Source organism: Zootermopsis nevadensis, unplaced genomic scaffold (assembly GCF_977971745.1).
Source record: "Zootermopsis nevadensis isolate Lab colony 2312 unplaced genomic scaffold, Znev_1.0 Znev_ptg000021l, whole genome shotgun sequence".
Taxonomy (NCBI): domain Eukaryota; kingdom Metazoa; phylum Arthropoda; class Insecta; order Blattodea; family Termopsidae; genus Zootermopsis; species Zootermopsis nevadensis.
This window is the reverse complement of record NW_028259153.1, coordinates 1,276,731-1,302,093: the sequence shown is the minus strand read 5'-3', so window position 1 is coordinate 1,302,093 and position 25,363 is coordinate 1,276,731. Positions and strand designations below refer to the sequence as shown.

General features: G+C 39.0%; 2 protein-coding genes across 3 annotated transcripts in view; one reads left to right on the top strand and one right to left on the bottom strand.

The window, feature by feature from the left end:
- The window catches only part of timeout (circadian regulator timeout), a 71,195-nt gene that overhangs the window by 22,070 nt on the left and 23,762 nt on the right, over window positions 1–25,363 (top strand). For both annotated transcript variants that reach the window (XM_022068071.2, XM_022068069.2), the window contains 3 exons: window positions 1,102–1,264; window positions 1,627–1,707; window positions 2,898–2,995. In XM_022068071.2, coding sequence (XP_021923763.2) covers window positions 1,102–1,264; window positions 1,627–1,707; window positions 2,898–2,995 — 342 coding nt within the window. The remainder of the gene's footprint in view (window positions 1–1,101; window positions 1,265–1,626; window positions 1,708–2,897; window positions 2,996–25,363) is intronic.
- On the bottom strand, window positions 10,707–20,579 carry LOC110831733 (uncharacterized). The gene has a single exon (XM_087352927.1). It carries the CDS (start codon window positions 19,655–19,657, stop codon window positions 15,980–15,982), a length of 3,678 nt encoding a protein of 1,225 aa, XP_087209053.1. The 5' UTR covers window positions 19,658–20,579; the 3' UTR covers window positions 10,707–15,979.

The following is a 25,363-nucleotide window of genomic DNA, read 5'->3' as shown; positions in this document are numbered from 1 at the left end:
TTAAAGAGAGTGGATGCAGATATACAGTGAGCACACATTTTCTCAGACTTAGTTGTAAAAATGATGAAATGTTTGGAGTTCAGTTTGAACTTCAGAGACAATTAAAAACAGTTCAGACACTGCATTTTTATATTCCTACTTTGCATGACAGAATGTTTAGCTTTCTGTAAGATTTGAGGTTTTCACAGCGGTGAGTATGAAGATTTCCGTCTTCTAGGTTGTTGCGTCATGTAGTCTGGTCGATGTTAACGAACGTTTCAGAGGTCATACTGCCTCCGTCATCAGAGTATGAAGATTTCTGTCTTCTGGGTTGTTGCGCTGTGTAGTCTGGTCGATGTTTACCAACGTTTCAGAGGTCATACTGCCTCCGTCATCAGGGCGATGAGTATGAAGATTTCTGTCTTCTGGGTTGTTGCGCTGTGTAGTCTGGTCGATGTTAACTAACGTTTCAGAGGTCATACTGCCTCCGTCATCAGAGTATGAAGATTTCTGTCTTCTGGGTTGTTACGCTGTGTAGTCTGGTCGATGTTTACCAACGTTTCTGAGGTCATACTGCCTCCGTCATCAGGGCGATGAGTATGAAGATTTCTGTCTTCTGGGTTGTTGCGCTGTGTAGTCTGGTCGATGTTAACTAACGTTTCAGAGGTCATACTGCCTCCGTCATCAGGGCGATGAGTATGAAGATTTCTGTCTTCTGGGTTGTTGCGCTGTGTAGTCTGGTCGATGTTAACCAACGTTTCAGAGGTCATACTGCCTCCGTCATCAGAGTATGAAGATTTCTGTCTTCTGGGTTGTTACGCTGTGTAGTCTGGTCGATGTTTACCAACGTTTCTGAGGTCATACTGCCTCCGTCATCAGGGCAATGAGTATGAAGATTTCTGTCTTCTGGGTTGTTGCGCTGTGTAGTATTCATCGCCCTGATGACGGAGGCAGTATGACCTCTGAAACGTTGGTTAACATCGACCAGACTACACAGCGCAACAACCCAGAAGACGGAAATCTGGTATGTGACTGTTTATAGACACTATAGTGTGAAACTTAATGGTGTGTTTTTACACTGTTAAAGGTATATAATTTTGTGTATACTTTTTAATATTTTAGAATCAAAAGCGATACCCCAGGAATCAGCACACCGTCGAAGTACTGAAGAGCTGTGGGATGAATTTGGACCACAGATTTCTGCTGTACTTCAGAATGATGTGAATGTTCCAAGTGATGTCATACCTTTCGATGCAGCTTCTGACAGAGACATGGATGTGCAAAAGTAAGTGACATAATAACCAGACCAATGAGAATTTTTGGTATTTTCTAGAAAATTTAAGATTGTGACGGTGGGTCATCATGTATTTGGCTGAATACAGTATTTTGTTTGTTTCGTTTGCACCCATTGTGTTTTATTACACCTTTGTTTAGTGATTTTGTAACGTATGTCTCCTTGGGATGATCCTAAATAATGGTTGGGTGCTGAGAGAGGGAACTGTTGATTTTACCGGTCCGTTCCATTTTCCTGCTGTCCGTCTCATTTACATTATGTGATGAATATTGTGTTCTTGACATAAGCATGTGACAGAGAAATATGTGTAGATGCTGAAATGTGCTTAATACTATTGTGTATATTTATTCCAGGGTTGACGCCATGTGTAAGATTCAGACACTTCTTCGTAATCAAGAGTTTGAGGAAGCAGTAGGTCTACTTCGTTCCTCAAGGTATTTTTGCTTCAATTTCCTTAAATGTAATAATCTGAAATGGGATAGGCCTAGCTTGTTCTTTTAAATGTTTTCTATTTATTTAAAGACATACTAAGTAGTTATTACACAGAATATATGAAGTTCTGAACTTCTGAAGTAATCATATAGGGTACGTAAGAATGAGCTATCTGTCCACTTATATTGAAATTAAAATAAAAGTACAATTAAATCGTTTAAATAAGAAATTAAACTAGTGGTTAGTGAATTTTTGTCTGGCTACTCTCCTTTCTTTATCGTGAAAGTTCTTTCCATTCCGAGGTGTATATATGTGTATGCAACTGTCGTAAAATTTCATGTCATGAATATTCATTTGCATCACACAGTTTGTAGATCTGTATTGTATACCATTTGTTCTTTCTTTGGTCTGGAAACAAATTCTACCTTTAACTTTTATCTTATGTGAGAACCGTGTGCAGAGCTTTTAGATTCTAGTACCCCATTACACAAGAGACTCGTACGCTGTGCTTTGTCTCTCAGTGGAACACATTCCAAAACGTATTAAATTTTCTTTTACATACCTGTTTCGTGAGATTTCTTCTGGTTTCAAAACCTACCAGCACTCAATGCGTCACATTTTGTATTTTTGTGGTGCGCTTCAAACATCAATACAGAGCCCCACAGTACACTCCTTGCATGGTATTTGCACTTGTGCAAAACAGGCTCAATGACTCACTCTAGAGCAGCGTTTCTCAACCTATGGTACGCGTACCACTGGTAAGTAAGAAAATTAGAAGATAATATTAGCATAAATAAGTTTTCCCTGAACTCATTTGGTTAGTGGTGCATTTAGATTTCATTTTAGGCTGATATACAACAAATCTGTCTTGAGGGAAGGTTAGCAATCTGTGCATAATTATGCTTACCATTAGAAACACTGTATGTAAATGGTAATTCCAGAGAACAGTCCTTGAGTTTGAAAGGTACACAGATGAGTTAATTAAGCACTTTGCCAAGAAGATGTGCATGTATAGCTCCACACATTTTTATACTTTGCATAAGATGGAGGTTAATGTTGCATCTCCTTATAGGAAGAGCCCCCCAAGTACCCATAATATGTCAGTCTGGGTCGGCCTAAGTTGTCCTTCTTCATGCTTTGTTTTAACTATTATTTTATTGTTATTGCTTAACCTTATAAAATCTGATTACAGGGAGGTTTGGCCAGAAAATGATAGCTTTGGCAGCGCAGGCTCGTCATCTGAAGAAGAATTCGTAGCATTAAGAGAGATCTTCATGGCTGACATCCAAAGTGAGTACAAGGAATATTATCAGTTTAAATCAGGGTTTAATTACACACTGAATTGTAAATTAACATTTGCATGAAGAAACTTAATGGAAAGATGGATTTTACAAGACAAATGTTGGTGAGACTATAATGTCAGATGATATTTTAGGCACAGTTTGTTGAGATATAAATTACATTGGCTGAGTCATATTAATTCTGAGATTTTGTAACACCAAGAAGTAAAGGTGGGAGTAAGGTATGGAACTTGCAGTCTTCCATATTTAACTATAGATTGATATGCGTAGTAGAATAAGATGTGTAAACAATCTAAAACTTCTTGACGATGGTGAAGAGTCAATTGAATAAAAATTTTCTTGGATAAGAAAATTTTTATTGAAGATTTCTGTCTTCTGGGTTATTGCGCTGTGTAGTCTAGTCGATGTTAACCAATGTTTCAGAGGTCATACTGCCTCCGTCATCAGGGCGATGAATATGCCAATAGGGTGTGAGGAGTTGGATTTATAAGCAGTCCCACTCTCGCCCACGTGCTACCATTGGTCCACTCCCATACCTGCTCCCATTGGCTCGGGGCAGGCTACACCTTTCACTTCCCTGCCTATAAATCCAACTCCTCACACCCTATTGGCATATTCATCGCCCTGATGATGGAGGCAGTATGACCTCTGAAACGTTGGTTAACATCGACCAGACTACACAGCGCAACAACCCAGAAGACAGGATTCTTCATACTCACCGCTGTGAGAACCTCAAGTCTTACAAAATTTTTATTCAATGTGTAAACAAGTTGAGAAACAAACATTTCTTAAAGTACATTAAACATAACATATCTTACAGTGTAAGGCAGTATCTGCAGTGCATGTAATCGTGACTATGGACCACTTGGATAAAGCCAAAGAATATAACATAAAATAATGGAAAATACGAACACGTCTTACATTTTAAATTGTTTGTTGTTAAGACATTACCCAGTAGTAAATATTTTCCAACTAGGTTTCATATTCATCACAGGGAATTTTCTTCTAGAATGTGGCATTCCCTGCCATTGCTTTATTGTACATCTCACATGAGCAATAAAAGAATGTTTATGGTATCAGTACAGAAGAATTGGAATGTAAAAATAACAACAACAGTAAGATGACATAGTAGTTTTATATATTCTCCTTCTCAGTTTACATATCTAGCAAATAGAAATTGGTGAGCAATTTTCACATTATAGTAGCAAAAATTATAGTGGCTTCTCTAGATTTTTTAAAACTTTCCCTATCCTCTTATCATTGCCATAGAAAATGTAGGCTGACTCTTGGATTACATTTTATGTCTTTAATTACTACGAGGACAAAAAACAGAAAATGAAATTGTTCATCAAACAAATCACATTTGATTTGTCATACACAAAATATTTGTTATGAAATTTTCTTAAGTTAATAATATTTCAGTCAAATTCTTGGTTCCTTTTGAAGTTAAAGGAATTTTATATGCCTTATATTGGGCGTGTTACATCTTCATTAATGTTATCATTACAAATATTCTTTGATTTCTTACTGTATTTTATTTTGGTGCACAATATGAAATCAGACCCTTCGAGAACATTCTTCCTATGAAACCGACGTTTATGTTGGAAGTTTCAGGCGGAACTATATACTTAACATGAACACAGGTTCAGCAGTGATTAACATAACATTATCAAATGTGGCTCGTTATGTATCGAGTTAATATTGCTGTTTTGATAGATGCAGCTAATTCTACAATTTGTTTTCAGTAATGAAAACCATACAGACACCATTTTCTTGTCACAAGTTGTGATTTAATCACAGTTTTTTCATCCTTGGCAGTCTTTCAATGAGTTTAGAGTTCAGTAGTATATTTATTTATTTCCATCAGTACACAAACTTAGTTGTTAAAATTGGTGTTATTAAAGCTAAAACTTTAAAATTTGGCGCTTATAATCGCTATTATGATGTTACAATTTTAGCGCACATTATTTTATTTCACAACATGTTTCAATGCAACCGCATCATCTTCAGGCTATTTTTCGTCTTTTAAAACTAATGTATATTTATTAATGCAACTATCGTTGATTTGTTTGTTTTGTAGCTTTCATTTTTGTAGGTTGTTTCTTTTTGTTGTTCGTCTTGTTTTTTGTATTTTTTAGATTCGTTGTTCTGTAGTCTGTGAAACAATTATTTAACATTCGAATTATTTATTATTTATATGAAAAAGAGTTTGGAAAATAGAATATATTTATAACACATTGCATTGAAACATGTTGTGAAATAAAATAATGTGCGCTAAAATTGTAACATCGTAATAGCGATGATAAGCGCCAAATTTTAAAGTTTTAGCTTTAATAACACCAATTTTAACAACTAAGTAAGACTTGAGGTTCTCACAGCGGTGAATATGAAGATTTCTGTCTTCTGGGTTATTGCGCTGTGTAGTCTGGTCGATGTTAACCAACGTTTCAGAGGTCATACTGCCTCCGTCAGGATTTATAAGCAGTCCCACTCTCGCCCACGTGCTACCATTGGTCCACTCCCATACCTGCTCCCATTGGCTCGGGGCAGGCTACACCTTTCACTTCCCTGCCTATAAATCCAACTCCTCACACCCTATTGGCATATTCATCGCCCTGATGACGGAGGCAGTATGACCTCTGAAACGTTGGTTAACATCGACCAGACTACACAGCGCAATAACCCAGAAGACAGAAATCTTTAACAACTAAGTTTGTGTACTGACGGAAATAAATAAATATACTACTGAATTAAGCACAAACATGACGCATTTAAACTACGAGTTTAGAGTTGTTTGTCAAACTGTAGCTATGGTTTACTGAAGTATTTCATTTGCACAACTCCTTTGTGTGTGTTCTGAGTTACAGAAACAAGTGTCTATAAAGTAGAACAGTACATGTTTGTATGTGGGTACTGATCAGTATCTCAGAATTTGTTAATTATCTGATAAATCGTAATACAGTTGTGAACAGTAGAGCATGCATTACACCTGGATCATACAAACTGATGCAAAGATCATGTCAGTAGTAGCTGTCACTCATTAACTTAGAGTCAAAGTACTTTTGAAACATTAGAACGCTGTTTCAGAACCTGGCATTCTACAGTTACTCCATAAGCAATTAACCTGGGTCAGAGTAGTAGTAATGGTAGCTGTTATTTGATTGGAAGTCACTGAAAACTGAGTCTCTTCATATAGTTAAGGCTCACTTTTGTATGCGAGAACCATGAAGTGAAAGAATTGATGTCACAACTGATGAAATTAATATCCATCACTGGAGGCAGGATGAGATTAGGACAGAGTTTTACTTGTTGCCTTCTCTTGTCTTTGAACAAGGTTCTTTATGAAGATATCCGTCTTCTGGGTTATTGCGCTGTGTAGTCTGGTCGATGTTAACCAACGTTTCAGAGGTCATACTGCCTCCGTCATCAGGGCGATGACGGAGGCAGTATGACCTCTGAAACGTTGGTTAACATCGACCAGACTACACAGCGCAATAACCCAGAAGACGGATATCTTCATACTCACCGCTGTGAGAACCTCAAGTCTTACAAGGTTCTTTATCTCTTTTCTTGTGTGGAAATAAACTTTTAATTGATTGTTTTGGGGGGTATGGAAGGGATGGATTGATTACATGATCTTTGGTTATATTTTATTCAAAGTACTGAAAGACTATTTTACTGTTTAATGTCTTTGTACGAAGTTTTTTCTGGTGTCGTTCATTTCTGTTTAATTCCCTTGCACAGGGTGCAGCATGGTAGACTGATGGATTCTCAAGTGTTATAACTACAGTAAAACGCTCTGTATTGTTGATTTCAACACGTTATTAACATATTATACAAAGGCATTTTTGTAATGTCTGCCTTGTTTCTCAGTGTGCTCCTGCAGTTTCTTTAGAAGGCTTTCCATCATGCATCTTTAGCCCTCATAAATACCTTGAACCTCCTTAGTAATACTTGTCTTCAGTTCCACAATCGTGTGCATAACAAATCCATTTTTACTTTAGCAGTATGGGCTGTTTCTCCATCATTCTGGAACCAAATGTCTTACTGAACAGGCAGCTGTGGGGCCAAAAAATTTCCTAACATTGCTCAGTAACATTCAGAATTCACTGTTCAAGTTGCGCTGGTCTCTTCGTCAAAGAAATGTGAACCTTAAATTCCAAGTTAAGCATTTCCAGGACGTTTATACTGTGCAGTGGAGTTCATGCATCTGTTGCAGATTTGTTTGAGGCCAGTAATGAAAGTTTTGCTTCTTCACTGTTCCACATAAATGAAAGCTGACTTTGTCACTCATTATCAGTCGATGCATACCATTTGTGTTTTGCAGCAGGAGACCTTGAAGCTTGTTACAAAATTGGAGACACAATGCCTTATCACGCAATCGCTCAACTCTTGAGAAATGGAAGCCCAGACTCAGAATTTGTTTTAGTGTTCAATCTGACATCCCAAGGGCTTGAAAATGTTGTCTGTGCTGAACAAGTTGGCTCAGATGAAATGCAGCTGTCACTGCTGCATTGTTTTCTGGTATGCATACCATTTCTTTTGGTCCTTTCATTCTGTGGGAATGAGTGATCCGGTTTCACACCACTGTTTAACCCAATAAATGTGTTCCATGAAGGATCGCAGCCTTTATTTTAATTACCAAATTTAGTGTGTAAGCTATGTTGTGTTTGCACAACATATTCTGTTGCCATGTAACATTCTACAGTAAAAATGTAGTGTTCTATACTCTGCTCCAGTCCACTCCACTATGACTCACCATGACCATCTTGCATGCATTACTTCTTGCAAATGAATATTCTGAATGCCCTTGACAAGCTCCTGTTTATTCCAGTGTTACCAAATTACAAAATTTCAGAATACACCAGTCTGCTTCTCTGCACCTTATATAAGGTTAGAGTTTTGCCAAGAGTCTAGATTTAATATCACACATTATATGTTGATAAGATTTAATAAAACTAGAGATAGGTCCCATTCTTTCTTCATCCAGGTTTTACTTAAAAGAAACTGTACTGAAATTGCTTGATTATTTTACAGTTTTGTGAATATGTATTCCCATTAACCATAAAGTAATGTAAAGTAAAGTAGTCCTGCTATGCACCGTGTAGGTTGTTTTGGGGGAGAGAAAGTATAGCTTCTACTCATTCTTGACCTCAGCATCACGCCCCTGCTGCGATTAATCCCCGGGAGAGGACCCCAGTACCCACCAATTGGATAGGAGGCTGGTGGGACCTAGAGCCTGTCTGGATGCAGCGGCTAGAAGAAAAATCCTCTGCCCCCCGTCAGGGATCGAACCCCAGTTGTCCAGCCTGTAGTTGGTCATTATACTGACTGAGCTATCCCAGTTCACTCCCATTACCCATAACTGCCTTATTTATGAATGCAGCACTACATAATGGATGCATGAATCAGTAGACATTCCAGGTTTCTAAGACAATTGTAATCCTGTCAATTTGTTCGTACAAATTTTTACCTTTATATGCTTTTGGAATTAACCACTGGGCAGTTGGATGGAAGACAAAAATTGTATTTATGTACATTAAAGAATGTATACATGAAGGCGTACTGTTTGGTGCCTTTTGTTGAAAGTTGTCATTGCTTTTAAAGAATTTATTTAATTTATTTCACGCCTACAGGCTGTGGTGAAGTGAGATTTAGCATAAATAAACTTCAAATCTACTACCACAATTCATCTGTTTTAAGTTTCTGAAAAGTGTATAGCAGGTTGTGTGTGGCATTATCTCCATAATAAATTGTGTTAATATTAACACATCTGCAATTGTGTGCACTCAGACTGAAACCTGTATGCTATCTGCATACATTCAGGAACATATTGCTACAAAGTATTCAATACAACAATTACATTATGATATATTAAAAGATGATAAACATTAAATAAACAATGCCAGAGAGAGGGGAAGGAACCCAGACTGCAGGATGGATGAATTTGTGTGTGTGTGCACATGCACGCACATACACAGTCCATAAAAGTATCTCCAAATGTCTATATTTATTAATTTATTGCGCTGAAATCAATCAATTTGATGTCATAACCAGTTGCAAGTTTATTACCTGTTGGTGATTCCGTGGCAGGAAATTATGTAACCAGCTGTAAATAAGGTGGCATATACTGTTGAGTAATACCGCCCGGTGGTCTAGCGGTTAGAACGCTGGCCTTGTAATCCTGGGGTCTCGGGTTCGATTCCCGGCGGTGCCCGAATTTATAACTTGTGTTGGGCAAGGCAACACAGAGTTTTCCTCCGTGGCATCCCAACAATTACTCCATTCACACACAAAAGAAGGCAATGGCAAACCACTTCTGGATCATCTGCCGAGAACGTATATGAACAGGTCCCAGTCTGAGAAAAGGACGGAAGGATCCTGTTCATATGGACCTGTCGTCAGACAGAACACTAAATAAAATACTGTTGAGTAGCGTGTGTTTTGAAGATTCATGAAGGTCCATAATAGAGAGGTTAGTGAAGAAGTTCAACATACTAGATTTCTCACAGAGAATGAGGACAGACAGACTGAAAACATTGCATATGTACTGTAAATGCTCGCTCATAGCCCAAGTGAATCTGTTGTCTGTCTCAAACACCGAGTTGAAAATAAACATTGACTTTGACCACTGTTCGGCACAGCTCAAAAATGTTTCAATACAAGGCTCAGATACAACAATCCCTGCCCACTGTTGAAGAAGATAGGTGTATCACCATCTGTGGTTTATGTCATCAGTATTAGGAAGACAATCCAACAGTTACACATGACATTTGGTTCATTGATGAAGTACACTTCTACATATATAGATATGTCAGTGAATATACACATTTATGGAAATGTGTGGTAAAGTGTGCTGTTTAATTTATTAAAGTTCTTGAACCAATCTTCCTGGATGACATATTTATGATCAATTCATTCCACATTTTTAATGCATGGAGGAAACAATGTTCCAACAAGGATGCAAAACCACATATGGTGAATGTGGCTCTTTATTTTCTTCGGAATATTTTTATGATAGTTATATCTGTAATTGTGGATTTGGAATTGGGTGATCTTGGACAATGTACTTGTCAGATTTGAATCATTCTGATTTGTTCTTATGGGGATTCCTCTAGGACAGTGTCTGCAGGAATAATGCATGTAAAGTTGAAGAACTGAAGGGAGAAATCACAGCTGCTGTGGTTATTGTTACTGAAGAAACATTGGCTGCAGTTATGGAAAATTTCATCCAGTGTTAACGGATGGTATTGGATGGAGAGGGATCACATATTGAATATGTTCCATGTAAATAAGAAGTTGCTGATGTCAGTGCAGTACATCAATAAATATAGACATTGGAACTTTTCAGTCTCTTCTTGATGGCCCTGTAATGTAACACACTTCTGTTAAAGTTCATGTGTTCTATTTATCTAGTTATAGGAAACGAGCTAAGACGGGGATGGGAAACATTGCATGAAGGCGATTTGTTACAGTGTAATATAATTCATAGTATAAAGGCTGTTACCGATTGTCAAATTTAACTTTTCAGTAAGGAGTTTCATATAACATATATTACAGTTCTAATATTGCATAACAACTATCTGAATACATTAATATTATACTTACAGATAGTATGAACCAAGGAGAGTCGATTGCTTCCTCTTGAATCAGAATTAGATTTCATAATGGTTGGTAAAATGGGAATCACTTATAACTCATTTTGGATTGACTCTTATTTATTTATATTAATTTTATATGGACAGTCATAAATTTTTTTTTAGGTAGTGATTGACAGTGAAACTCAGAAAGGTATTTTTTTATTTATAGGAATGATTGATTTCAATTAAATTGTGTCTTAGATTATTTACTGATACTGTGTCAACTGCTTTGCCAAATGAAGTGTTCAGCATGATTATGAAGAGATAAAGAAACAGTATTGGCCCATTTACTATCGCTCTATCACCCTGCCACATCCCATTTGTCACTGCACTATCACCCCGCTAGAGCTCACTCAACACTGCCCTGAGTACTTGATATAGTGAAAACTTCCCTACCCTGATAGGTTGATCCCCCATGTCATTGATTATACTTTAAATAAAAATTTCTGAACTCCCTAGACTAATGAAAGGTGACTGCGCAGCCAATATGCTTTGTTTAAAATGAACATGATTTTTTTTTTCCAGTAAATGAGCTATTGATTCTGTGTATAATATGGCAGTTGCCAGCTAGATCTTTAATTAGATGTGACAAGGTAATGAGAATAAGATGTGGCAGGGTGATTAGGGATGATGAAGAAGAGGGGTGTGTGAAGCATTCATGACCTCTTTTCATGATGCTATCAGATATTTGCCATGAGCCGGGATAGCTCAGTCAGTATAGTGGCTAGCTACGGGCTGGACGACCGGGGTTCGATCCCCGATGGGGGCAGAGGATTTTTCCTCTAGCCTCTGCATCAAGACCAGCTCTGGGGCCCACCCAGCCTCCTCTACAATGGGTACCGGGGTCCTTTCCCGGGGTAAAGCCAGCCGGGGCATGATGCTGACCACTCACCCCCATCTAGTGCCGAGGTCAAGGAAGGGAGGAGCTATACCTCCTCTCACCCCAAGCACCTACATGGCGCATAGCGGGACAAACTTTACTTTTACTTTTATCAGATATTTGCCAGGGAGTTCTGTAGAAGAGCATGAAAGTCCTCGGTACCTGGCCCGAATTGAAACTCGAGTACCTTCCAAATGCATTATTGCTGTGCAAACCTGCTGAGTGCCTTGTGTACAGTGTAATTTTTAAGTCTTTGTACACACAGTGGGAAATGCTGCACATTCATAAATGTTAACATATCTTGCATTATTTTGAAGTCGTGTAAGCCAGACAGTAGTTTTATAATTTTCTCCATTCTGTAAATTTCAGATGAAGTTTCATCAAAGTCTCATGAATTTACAAGTAACTTCTTTGTCTCTATGACGTGGTAGTAGTGTGGTTGAACTGTCATGTGATGTCTTAATGCACTAAAGCCTTCTGTGATGGTAAATCCCTTTTATGTATAATTTTAGACTAATGAACATTTTCTAATTCAAACAGATGTCATGCTTTAAATATGCCTCTTGACTTTTGAACCTTGTTTTTGTTTTTATTCATTGACATGGATTGAAAATTGTACTGACACCTGAAACCCAAAGCAGCTTATCTCGTATCAGCATTATAAGAATCCAGATAAATCAATGTTTTGCACTGACGTCTTTGTCTGTAAACTGCCTTATTGTATCAGAGACATGTACACAACATAAACTTCTTTTGTAAACAAGTTGTACAAGTTTATAATCAAAAAAATATTAAAAATCTATTTTTGAGAAAGTCGGGTAAATTGGCATCCCTGATATGTTGGCTCAGTCTGAATGTGAAGTGGTAATTGAGAACTGTCCCTTGTAAAACTGAATTAGGATTTTTTAGAAAATGTCAGTGCCACTGATGTTTATAAAAAGTAATTCTCTCAAGGGAGAACCTACTTAACACGCATGACATACGAACTGGTATTTATCCTGTGACTTCAAATGAAACTTCATCCAATGATCTTAAAATTCCTTGAACAGTCGGACATCTCAACTCTTTATGTAACATTACACTAGTAAGTGTGTCAGTGACTAATGAAAATTTTGGTCATGCTTTGATCTCCCCCCCCCCCCCCGAGATGGATGTAAGAACACTGTGCTGGGGCAGCAGTAAGATGCACGTGCAAACATTTGTTTCTGAGTGGAGAGAACATAAAGTCTCATAAATTACATTTTCTTAAGAAATGAATTAATGGAGCAAAAGAAGGAAAGAATTCTTAAACCTCTAAAACGTTAATTTCTTAGTAACTCAGTATTGTGTGTATAAATTTCTTTTAGGTTACATGTATCTTATTTGATGGGAATATTTGTACAAAGTATAAATCTCATGAAGATGTGGTTGTTTATGAGAGTCTTGAATGTCAGTGTCATGTGTCCATTTGAGTGACAAGGCTACAGTGTCCTTCACTCGTGATCAGCAGATGGGCCACTCTGTTTAAGTTTTAGCCAGGATATCAACTTACCTGCCTCAGGAGTTTATGATTTAATATCTCAGGTGAATGTTCAGGTAGTACCTTGAAATAAACTGTATTTTCTCCTTCCAAATTATTTTGTACTCAACATTCATAATCATCTTCCCCAGGCAGTTTGCCGTGAAACAGTATCATTAAATAACCAAAGTGTCGAGAACAGTTTTCATATATTGTAATGTGCTGTATCGGCTTTTTGTCAACGAGACTAGATGAAGCATTGGAAGTATTATGGTTGCTTATTTGAATGAAGAACAAAATATTGTCCCAGAATTTTATTAGCTCTTCTTACTATGTCATTCTAAACTTGCCATGTGTGATCATCCTCGCATCTCGTAACTCAGTATGTCAAATATTAGCCTTCTTTCCTTTCTGAAGGAAACAAAGTAGAAGATTTCTGTCTTCTGGGTTATTGCGCTGTGTAGTCTGGTCGATGTTAACCAACGTTTCAGAGGTCATACTGCCTCCGTCATCAGGGCTTATCAGCCTCTGAAACGTTGGTTAACATCGACCAGACTACACAGCGCAATAACCCAGAAGACAGAAATCTTCATACTCACCGCTGTGAGAACCTCAAGTCTTACACGAAACAAAGTAGGCTTATGAGAGTTAGAGAGTGCCCACCTCTTCAAATTATGAACCAGTTGACTAATTTTATAAATCATGGTAAGAACATTACACATAAGTTAGTGTAATTGCGTCATATTGTGAATATTATAACAATTATTTATTTTAATCCGTCTTATCACAATATTTAAAATTTCTTATAATTAAGATAATAAAATATCACTGATGCTCCATATCGATTGATCGATTTACATTTCGGAACATTTACACAACATGTTTCGGTTTTTATAAAACCATCATCAGGTGTAAAATATATCTAAGAACTTAAAACTCAATTATGATTTCTGTAGTATTTTGGTGATGTTTCATTACGTTTGTTTTACATTTTTGGGCGAAGGTGTTGTTTTTCTTAAATTTTATTAGATGTACATATCAGCCTGTAAGTAAAAGATTGAAAGAAACACTAAAGAATTTGAAAGAATTTATAAAAGAATTTAGAGAATAAAATGCAAAATATATAAATTATAGTTAGAAAGTATCAATAAAATAAAAATAAAAATAAAATGTAAATCGATCAATCGATATGGAGCATCAATGATATTTTATTATCTTAATTATAAGAAATTTTAAATATTGTGATAAGACGGATTAAAATAAATAATTGTTAAAACATTACACATCTCAAATTAACCCCAGCCTCATATTTGGGTTTTCTGCAATCGTTTGATCGTGCAAATTGTGACATTAGTGGCACTTAACATAGGTTCCTGAAGAGAAATACAGTAATAGATATTAAAAAAATATACATTTTCTTTTTGTATAGTGTAAAATAACATGAGAACCTGAAATCCTATAACACGACAGTCTTGTAAATTTATTTTGACTTTCAGTTTGGGAATGATAACTAATGAACCACTACAGTTAGGAATATGAAATATGGCATAGAGATTCATGATGAACATACATCAGTAGTGTTTGTAAATCAACAATTACAAACATGGAGACAATAACAGCAGCAGCCGTAGCAGTAGTAGTAGGAGTTACTACTAATTAGTAGTAGTGGTGATGGGCCCCAGAATAGTTATGATATTCTGTAGCGTATTTATAATTCTGACCCAGGTAAGCCCACAACACTAACTCATGCATTTCTTTGTTAAATCATTATCATACGCACAATTTGTGGGACTAGAAATGTGGGCTGTACCCAGAACTCGTGTCAGAAAATTAATTTCATGTCATTGAAGTAAAAATCGTGACATTGAGTCATTATTTTAGTCACATCAGAGTGATGTAGCTAGGCAGATGTAGGACGGGGGGATAAATAACATAACAATTATTTTATTATAGGTACGTTTTAACGCATTCCTCTTTTGATGTGGATATATTGAAATAGCAATGACCTTTGTTACTGTCAGGCTGTGAAACAGTTGTAAGTCATTATTAAGTTTGTGGGTTGCCTCGCATGTATGCGGTTAATTTAATGACTCATGGATATATTTTTTTTTAATTTTGATTGATGTCTTCTTTTCAATAATGTAGCAGTTAAGATAATCTTGCTGTTGCAATGTCTGTGTACTGAACTGTACTGCTTCACATGTTTAATGTAGCTTAACATTAGACTGTCGATTCTGTAACACTTGGTACTGATTTGAGAACTTTATCTCGGTGTAATATTAAAGTCTTCGGAATGTAACTTTTTCTTTATATGGCTATGACCAATTACTGGTTGTTCAAATGTCTAACCAGCTACACATTATTCTTTATTGAAGTATAATTCAAAACATGTTTCCCAAATGCTATTATAAAATAACAGTTTACATATTGCTCTTGAATTCAGACATTACAAGATTCTTTGCATTAATATGTGCTAAGTTGAATGCCTCCTGGGATATTTTGATGTGTAGTTTCATAGGTCAGTTTCTACAGGGCTACACTGTGCAGCATCCCAAAAGACAGTCATCTTCATACTGACCGCTGTGAGAATCTGATATCTCACACTTGTGTTAGAGAATTTTTATATTGAGTTTTTAAAAATTTCTCTACATTTTATCTCAGCTTACTGCCTGTCAGAAGCAATGGACCTAATGCATTATTGCATCATGAATTAATTAATGTGTTGATGGTTAGTTTTGACCGTCTCTGGCCAAGAAGTGGTGACGGTTTTTCAGTGTCCATTTATCAAAATGGGCAGGCGGAATGTACATCGAAAAATAATATATCGACGCACCTGAATTCCTTGTGTATTCGCGACACTGAAAAATTTTTATTTGCATGTGATTTTTATGAACAGTTCCTAACAATTACATATTGCCGTTCTCCAGTGATTACACCCAAATGTCTGCCTTAATGTCACCATAGGTCGCCAATGCTTGACATGCTCCTAACCTCAATGTCCTGTTGTTGACTATATTCAACAGCTTGCCATCTTCTGCGGTTTGCGCAGTGTGACATTGCCATAGCGAAAGCGCCTGCCATGACGAGACCTATACCCAACAAGACAAACATACTGGGGTGTGAACCGAAGGTCAGAGATGTTGGGGCGTGTTCTTTTGCCATTACATGCGCACCTGGAGGAAATGCGTCATCGTCAGTATGGCTACTGTAAAAGACAGATTTGTCATCTGTGGCAAGAGTTACATTTCCAAACACAAAATTAACTCCTTGCGGTGGTGAGGTTATGTTCGATGACTGTTCTGTAGCATTATTACTTTTGCCTTGCGTCTCATTGTTTACACTGTTGTTCGTACCACTACTTGTTGCATTGCTGTGCTTTGATGCTGTTTCTTCTAAATTCTCTGAATTGTACTTGTTTGTGTGAAAGCCTATAGGTACCTCGGTGGAACGGTTTCTGTATACAGAGTACTGAACGGAACTGCGTAAGGGGCTTTTAAGCTGAGTTTTGAAATGTGAGTCAGAATGGCTAGTAGACATGTTTGATGTGTGGTAGCTAATTTCCATTTTGTGCGCGCGTTTGTCCGCGTATTGGCTGGTAAAATTTGAAATGTTAAATGTTTGTTTTACCAAAGTTTTGTTTAAAAGACCTGTCTGTGTAGGAGTGTTGTTGTCAGTTGTTGTATTGTCTTCACTGTCAATGTTCAGAGACTCGCCTCCTTCCACAGTATTATTGAAAGTGTTGTCCTCATTTTTCTTGAAATTATGTTTGTTTGAGAATGTTTGTTTATGTATTGCGTCATGCTTAATAGAATTTGAAATAGTTTTGTAGAAGTTAAAATTACTGTGAGCAGTTTGAAGTGGCTGAGTACTAGGAAGAAACATTTTGTTTTTTGTGTTAGGAAAGAATTTGTGTTGTATCCAAGATTTATTTGTGGACAGAGTTCCTGTGCTGTTTGATGGAGCATTGACATATATCTTAAGAATTTCAGTATTTTTTAAGTTTGTATTCACCACCTTGATTGTAGTTTTTGAAGAAGTGCTTCGATTTTGTGTAGCACTTTCCATATAGTAGAATAATTTTTGATTTCTCTGTACAGAATTTTTCTTAGTGGAAATAAGTTTGTTTTTTTCACGTACAGTGTCGTTTGATGTTTCGATACGTGTTTTTAAACTAGGTGTAGTAGCAATTATGCGACTTTTGTCAGGTGGGAGTATGCTGTTGTTGGGTACTTTCTCTACAGGAAATGTTCCAGAAGTTGTGACATCTGTATATTGCGCAGTCTTAAAATCATCATCGTAGTCAGGCGTATTGTTTGCGACTGAAGAATCAGTAAAATGTATATTAGTAATTAGATCATCTTTATAAATTGTTGTATTGAGTACGGATTCCTTCGATTCCCTTGAAGTGGAATAAATCGTAAATGCATTACTGCCCGTGGAAGAACTTTGAGATTTGATTGCAGAAGCAGTATTTGATGTATTAGCAGGCGGAATGTCCACTCTCTTAATCGTGGTAGACGAAGTGCTACTGACAGAGGACTGTGTAGAAGCTGCAGCATGTTTGGTAATTGGCCTGTGTGCTGTTTGGCTGTCCAGAGGATGTGCAGAAGTGGGATGCATTTTGTTATCCGGAACCTGCGTGTTGCGTATTCTGAGAATCGAAAACATTTTTGTTGTAAGTGATTCATCATACCTGGCGTCTACAGTAGCTTCGTAAGTGTTGCTTTCCTCTGATGGATCATTGCTGTCGTTGAAGTCTGCATCATGGAGATGGATGACAGGTGTATAAGTTAGGTGTGGGGGAGAAGCACAGTATGCATCCTGAAGGGAAGTTTCCAGTTGCTGTTGCTGATCTTTTTGCTGTTGACGTATCCAGTTGGCTAGCCATAGCATGCCCTTGCATTCCCACTGGTTTCCATTTAACCGGAGTATGCGAAGTCGCGGTAGAAAATGGAACAAGTCTGACCGGATTCTCGTTAGTCCAGTGTTAATGAGATTTAACTCGCGAAGTTGCCGAAACGCTGCCAGTGCAGCTGTATCTGAAAGAAGCAGCTGGGCCAGAACGGGGCTTGAATCAAGTTCTAGAACTTTTAACCGCTCTGGTGACGTGACTGGGAAAGACATCTCTGTAGAAGGATATGCCGAAGACGTGATTTCAGCAAGATGCGACAGTCGAAGAACAGTCATTAGTGGTCCTGATAGTGCATTCCCTGAAAGACTTTTGAGAGGGTTTTCAGATATATCCAATGTCTCCAGTGCTGTTAGCTGACTGAGTACACCATTCTGAATGGTTGTTATGTCATTGTGACGCAATGACAAGTACTTGAGACGTGGAAGACCTTGGAGGTCACCTGAGTTTAGCTGTTGGATGCAGTTGTGTTGGAGATGGAGGATCACGAGCCCTGATGGCAAGCTATGTGGTACAGTGAGAAGACCGTTACCTGACAGATACAGAGTGGACAGCAATTCGAGTCTTCCTAGGGCATCTTCTTCCATTTCTTCTATCTGATTATCAGCTAGATTAAGAAACTGGAGGAGAGGGTAGCTGTCAAGATCCCCACACCGGACGATGGCTATCATGTTTTCCTGGAGTTTTAAAGTCCGGATGGATCTCGTGAGTGCGGCCGGAACTTGAGTGAGACCAGATCTTGATACGTCTACAGTTTGCAGTCTCCGGCCTGTGCCCACCAGTACCATGGGTTCCTGCCGCAAATGGCCGAGTACCGGATTGTCGGCCAGTATCAGCTCCACCAGACCACCCGTTGACTGGAACGTACCAGGAGACAAACTGAAGATGCGATTACGTGACACATCAAGTTGCTGCAGGTGAGTGAGACCACAGAAGCATTGGTCGCCGAGTGTTTCCAACTTGTTACTGCTCAGATTAAGTCTTTGGATATTGTTCAGTTTCCTAAAGACACCGTCGTCTATGCAAGAAATGTGGTTTGCAGATACGTCCAGTTGCAGGAGACTGGTTAGTCCGTTGAAACATTTCCCCGTTAGAGCTTCAAGATTGTTTCCAGCCAAGTTAAGCTGCCTGAGACTTTGAAGGACACTGAATGCACTGTTGTTTAAAAACGATATTTTGTTAAACGACAGGTCGAGAATGCGCAGATTGCTATTGAGACTAACCCCCTGTGGCGTTGGGAGACATGCAAATGCATCTTCTTCCAAATTCGAAATGTTATTTGAAGACACGTCTAACACCTGAAGATTCACCAGACCTTTTAGCCACTGATTATTAACATCGGAAATAAGGTTACAACTGAGGTTTAGCTCTTTTAAAGAAGTTATTTGAGTAAAGACTCCTGGTTGAACGTTTCTAATGAAGTTAGATGAAAGGTTTAGCCTTGTCACTTGGTCCATGCTCGCAAAATGTCCACTGTGCAAGTCTCGAATGAGACAGTTCCTTAAGGTGAGGCCTGTGACGCCGGGCAGCTGAACCCCAATGACGTCTGAGGCGTTGAGGCTGAACGTTGTTGTCGTCGGGTGATTACTGCTGCTGCTGCTGTTGACCTTGCACGATGCAGCCGTTCCGTTCACACACTCGCACTCGACGGAACTCGGCGGTCTCCCGCTGTCCGCGTACACCACCACTAGTATCAGCGCGCTTGCTAACACCGTGTGGGCCATGGCAGCAGTGCGAACACTGCATTAAAATGCGGTGATCGTGTTTGCCCAATATTTTTCAAGATTACGACTTTTTTTATATATATAAACGTCGCATGTGAACGGTTCTGTATTCTTGTGTTTACACTTGTTGCTTTGGCGGTGGACACGAAAGGAAACACGATGAATTGCGGTGTTTCACGAGGTGTAGAATTCCATTTTAAAACAATGTTTGTCACTACGGATCAGCGAGATCAGTTTCTGCTTTGGCCGGGCACAGAAAAGTGGGGGGGGGGGGGACAAGAAATATAAACGAATGTATGAAACTTCACATAAACGTGTAAATTATTTTCGCCTGGCAGGGAGATGAATGTCGCTGTGTTTTATGCGTTGTATGGGAAGTATGTTACTAATACGTGGGTTCAGAATCCGTAGCAAATAAAATATCCTTTGTTGTCACCGTGTAAATGTCTCCACTTCCTGTATCGATAACAAATTAACGTTACGATGGTATGTAAAAATCTGTACAAAAGTTGCACTGTCATTGTCCCAGAAATTTAGAAGGAGGCTGCTGTTTTAGGAAAAGCGCAATACATGTATTACCATCAATATTCTGCAGTTAGAAATAAAATGGCGTCTAAACCTCTTTTCGACGACTCACTTTTCCTGTATTAACTACTTCATACTGTATTCGTAAGGGTTGTGATCTGTTTACGTTTTGGCCACTAAAGAACACTAACACGTCTCTTGTGCCCAAATGGAAGACACAGGCTATCAGCAATTTGTATTTGCTGAATCCTTCGGAGGATACGTTCACAACCTATGTTGTCCGATGTCATCTCACAACTGACTTACCACCAAGGGGTGGATATCTCCCCTCTCATAATGTCAACTTCCCCTTCTGATGCTGTGTTGACTCCCTGTAACCACCCTTGACCATCCTAGTCCCTAGTTCCCGGTCTACTAGCTTTTAGCTACAGGAGACGACGCGCTACGCCACCGCGCAACCAGCCCCTGCCGCTCCACCGCTCGCAACACTCGACTCTGTAAAACATGAATGGTCTAAGTCCATCTTCGCCTTTCACGACGCGGTCTTTAGAAGCAAGAACATTTTGAAGATTTCTGTCTTCTGGGTTGTTGCGCCGTGTAGAATGGTCGATGTTAACCAACGTTTCAGAGGTCATACTGCCTCCGTCATCAGGGCGATGAGTGTGAAGACCTCTGAAACGTTGGTAAACATCGACCAGACTACACAGCGCAAGAACCCAGAAGACAGAAATCTTCATACTCTGATGACGGAGGCAGTATGACCTCTGAAACGTTGGTAAACATCGACCAGACTACACAGCGCAAGAACCCAGAAGACAGAAATCTTCATACTCTGATGACGGAGGCAGTATGACCTCTGAAACGTTGGTAAACATCGACCAGACTACACAGCGCAAGAACCCAGAAGACAGAAATCTTCATACTCTGGTGACGGAGGCAGTATGACCTCTGAAACGTTGGTTAACATCAACCAGACTACATGGCGCAACAACCCAGAAGACAGAAATCTTCATACTCTGATGACGGAGGCAGTATGACCTCTGAAACGTTGGTTAACATCGACCAGACTACAAGGCGCAACAACCCAGAAGACAGAAAACTTCAGACTCGCCGCTGTGAAAACCTCAAATCTTACGTATCGGTAGTTCTCTCACGAAAAGTGCCAATTCTGAAAGTACCATGTAATGACGGAGAAGGTGGATACAGCCCTCATCCTAATGTTTGTAATCCTGATTGAGTAGCGATATTAGGTGTGATGCAGTTAGCAGACTGCCCGCGGTGTTATTGCGAGGACGTTTGTCAAAATGCAAACATTTCTTACCAGTTTTAATTGCATTTGTTGCGTATTGTTTAATGTCATAAAAAATTACTATAAACAAAATCCAACATCCTTACTGAGACACGGAACCTGGATTATTTTCGAGCATATTCCTGCAATTTCCTCGCCGATAAAAGTTTTGTTGTTTGTACCTGTTGTGGATAGTTTCAGGGCTGCAGAAACTCTTTGTCAGGACAGATCTTTGGCGTTATGGTTCGTGTTTTTATAATCTCATCTTGGAAGCAAGCAACTTTCGTCCGAATCCTTTGCTGCAGAAACCATCTTCACTACAAGTGGAATCCACGATAGTTCTCCGTCGTCGTGGCCCTTGATTTGATAATCTTCTCTTTCAAAATTTCTTCGTTACAAATAACTTGTAAAGCATCACGTACTTTCTAGTGGACAAGCCAATTTTCCTGTCAGGGAAATAGTTAAGCACACCTCATCATCCTTCTTCCTTTGTTCGTGGTTGGCGTGTGCCTCACGGATCAATGTGTATCAACGCTTACCCCGAGGTACCGTTCTCTTTCGGCCCACAGTACTGGCTCTTCGAGAAACAGGGTTGTTGGGCTGACTCATCCAAGAAGATAGGCCAGTTGCAACATCGTGATGTGTTTGGTTTTAAAGGTCAAATTGCTCTCTTTTGCTTGTCAAAGGACGCCCGCCTCTGAAAGTATCCAACATCCCTTCTACGTCCATGGCTCTGTCCTGGCCACACTATTTTTAGCCTCTGTTGACTCCGTCGCTGTCGTCTGATCCTCAACTTCGCCATTGGACCGGCCATAATTCTCCATTCCATGATCGGTTCCCACATCTGAAACCAATTTTTCGTGCTCTGTGTCAAAGTTAGCTGATGCCGGGAACCCCTTAGTTATGAAACTTTGAAAGCACTTGTACTTACCAAGGGCTGACTGAGGTCACCCAAGGATAGCCGTCGGAGACTGACAGCCCAGGGTGTCCGTAGAAAGTTGTGTGATTCCCCTCCCTCAAGTAGCAGAGACCATCAGCCAAAGCTATTCTCGTCTCTTCTGGGTTAATATCCCAAACAGAATATTTTTTTCATAAAAGACGAGTTGCCTGAAGGGATTATCTCCAACAGTAGCAATAGCCCCTAGTTTGAAAAGTCGAGGTTTTCCTCCAGGATAAAATTTCCGTTAGCTTAGGCACACCCGTTACGATTTTAAAGTTCTGTTTACAATTTTTCTTACGCAGAAATGGTGTAATATAGCAAGACTCCGCACCCAGTTAGGTAACAAAAAGTGTATAAATACAAACCTAAAGCCAAATTTTGGAAAGGCCGCCCACAAAAACGTTGGAATGACCAATTTTAACTGCAGAGTACTCTATCCTATTTACACGAACAGAAAATTCCTTTGAAAGGGAACAGTCTATAATATAATGGAAATGATGATGATAAAGTAACATGTTGTCGGTGTAGTGACTGGCTACGGACTAGAGTCCCCCCGGGGGTACGCGAAGACATCTTAGGGGGTACGTGAATTTAAAAAAATATGTATTATTTTATGATAAACACTGAATAATCATTAATGTAATTTATTTAATTTATTTTATATGTAGATTATATACTACGTATAACTTGAATTATACACCAACAACTTTGGGGGGTACAAAGTTGAAGAGAAATTATATCTGGGGGTACGCGAAGACATCTTAGAGGGTACGTGAAATTTAAAAAAAATGTTATTTTATGATAAACACTGAATAATCAGTAATGTAATTTATTTAATTTATTTTAGATGTAGATTATATACTACGTATAACTTGAATTATACACCAACAACTTTGGGGGTACAAAATTGGAGAGAAATTATATCTGGGGGTACGCGAACAAAAAAGGTTGAATACCACTGGACTAGACGACTGGGGTTCGATCCCGGGTGAGGGCAGAGGATTTTTCCTCTAGCCTCTGCGTCCAGACCGGTTGTGGGGCCCACCCAGCGTCGTATCCAATGGGTACCGGGGGTCCTTTCCCGGGGGTTAAACGCGGCCGGGGCGTGACGCTGACCACTCACCCCCATCCAGTGCCGAGGTTAAGAAAAAGCGACTATGTAGCGTATAGTGGGACAACTTTATTTTTTTTAAACGTGTTTAGACGAAGTTATGTTATCACGGACTTTTATTCTATAACAAATAAATTTGTATGAACGCAAGAGCTCATCGTGTCCGTCTGTCCACACGGTTCAACTCCAGAAACCCTGGAAGGATTTCGATTACCTCTTGTATAGACGTTATGTCATTGGCTGGTGTCCTGAAATCGTGGTTTACAATTTCCTAAAAATCGGTAATACCAACTTGGCGGGCCTCGGAACTTGTGAGGTGTGATCGACGCTAGCGCCACTTGCTACACGGGCAATGTAACGAAACTGTTTGAAAGTTATAATTGATTTTGTTTAAAATGGCAACAGTGGCCGCTTTAAAGGAAAAGTGGGACTTTACGAGGATTTGATCCGACGATTCCATGCGTACGAGACCAGTAGAGAGACCTTATTGATTTATGTTACTTAAAGAAGACATCACATTATTTGCACAGCTTTAAGTTAAACTAACCTCAGAAAGATAAATTTGCTAAGAACGCGTGTGTGTATTTCAGTAAGGATATTATTTTTTAGTCTTGTTTCTAAAACAAAAGAAATTTTGCTTCGTTTTGTGGGAGTACGATGTATGGTCCGGAACTTTTATCGTGACGTGTTGATATATTTTTATCTAAGCGTTTTTTTTTAAAAAAAAAAATTCCGTCTTCCTTTTTGTGTTCTTTTAGAAAAAAGTATGTTTAGTGCTTAACGGAAAGCTACGTTGGGTTAAATCTCCTTGTGAAAATCCAGGGTGCTCGAACTCTGCTGTGGAAATCACCGGGAATAGCGAACTTAAGAGCTAAACTAAGCTCCAGAGTGTAGCCGTACTGAGATAAAGCCTTATTTCTTTTATTTAGTCCGTGGGTGGCCAAGCCCAGGGCCAGGGCCTGGGGGTCTATCCCATAATTGTGGGAAATACCGTCGGTCATGTGATTTCCCAGTTGATTAAACCAAATTTAACTGTCGTCTCTGGATTTCCTCTCTTGAGGGAGAAAGGCTTTCAAACTTCGGTCTGATATTAACGAAATTTCGAATTACCCTCATGGCACTGTAGAATTCTTTGGTTATATCGGGCAGATTAACTTATCTGTACTCTCCTAATAAATTTTTCCAAAAGAATAAGCTCTTAATAAAAATGCATTTTGTGCTCGTATTTATGGTTGAAAGCAATAAAGGTTATGGCTCGAGTGTGATTTTGTTCTGTAATCATCTGTGCTAACTCCCGGCATCTTGCTGTATATTATTTATTTTATTCTTAAAGCTCTGTCGAGATCTTATTGTTAATTAGCGTAATCTGCCCCTTCTACAAGTCGTTTCACTACAGCCGTATTGTTACGAATTGATTAACTTTCGGGTTCCACAATAACTCATAATATTTTTTAATTTTTTTAAATATTACGAAATGAATTATATCTCGGCGCCAGGTGGTGTGCGAATTCTGTGACGAAATATTTGGTTCTGACATGGAATTATCAGAGGTGCAGGATCTTCACATTGGTTCGGCGCGGTGTTTCTTACCGTATTATTGCTCCGTTGTGGTTTCTGTAATCTGTTTCGAGGTTAACGAAAATACGAAGATCGGTAAAGGTCTGGGTTTTATTGCCCCTTGTTCCTGTGTTGCCGTGATCGTGATGGCGAGGTAGGGACCGATCTGCGCATGCCCGTTGCGTCCGATCGAACAGCCGACTGTCTGGGCTCGCTACGCTTCAGATTGGTGGGGGAGAACTCGATGTTACATCAACAGCAGACTATTTCGGATAACAGTGTGAC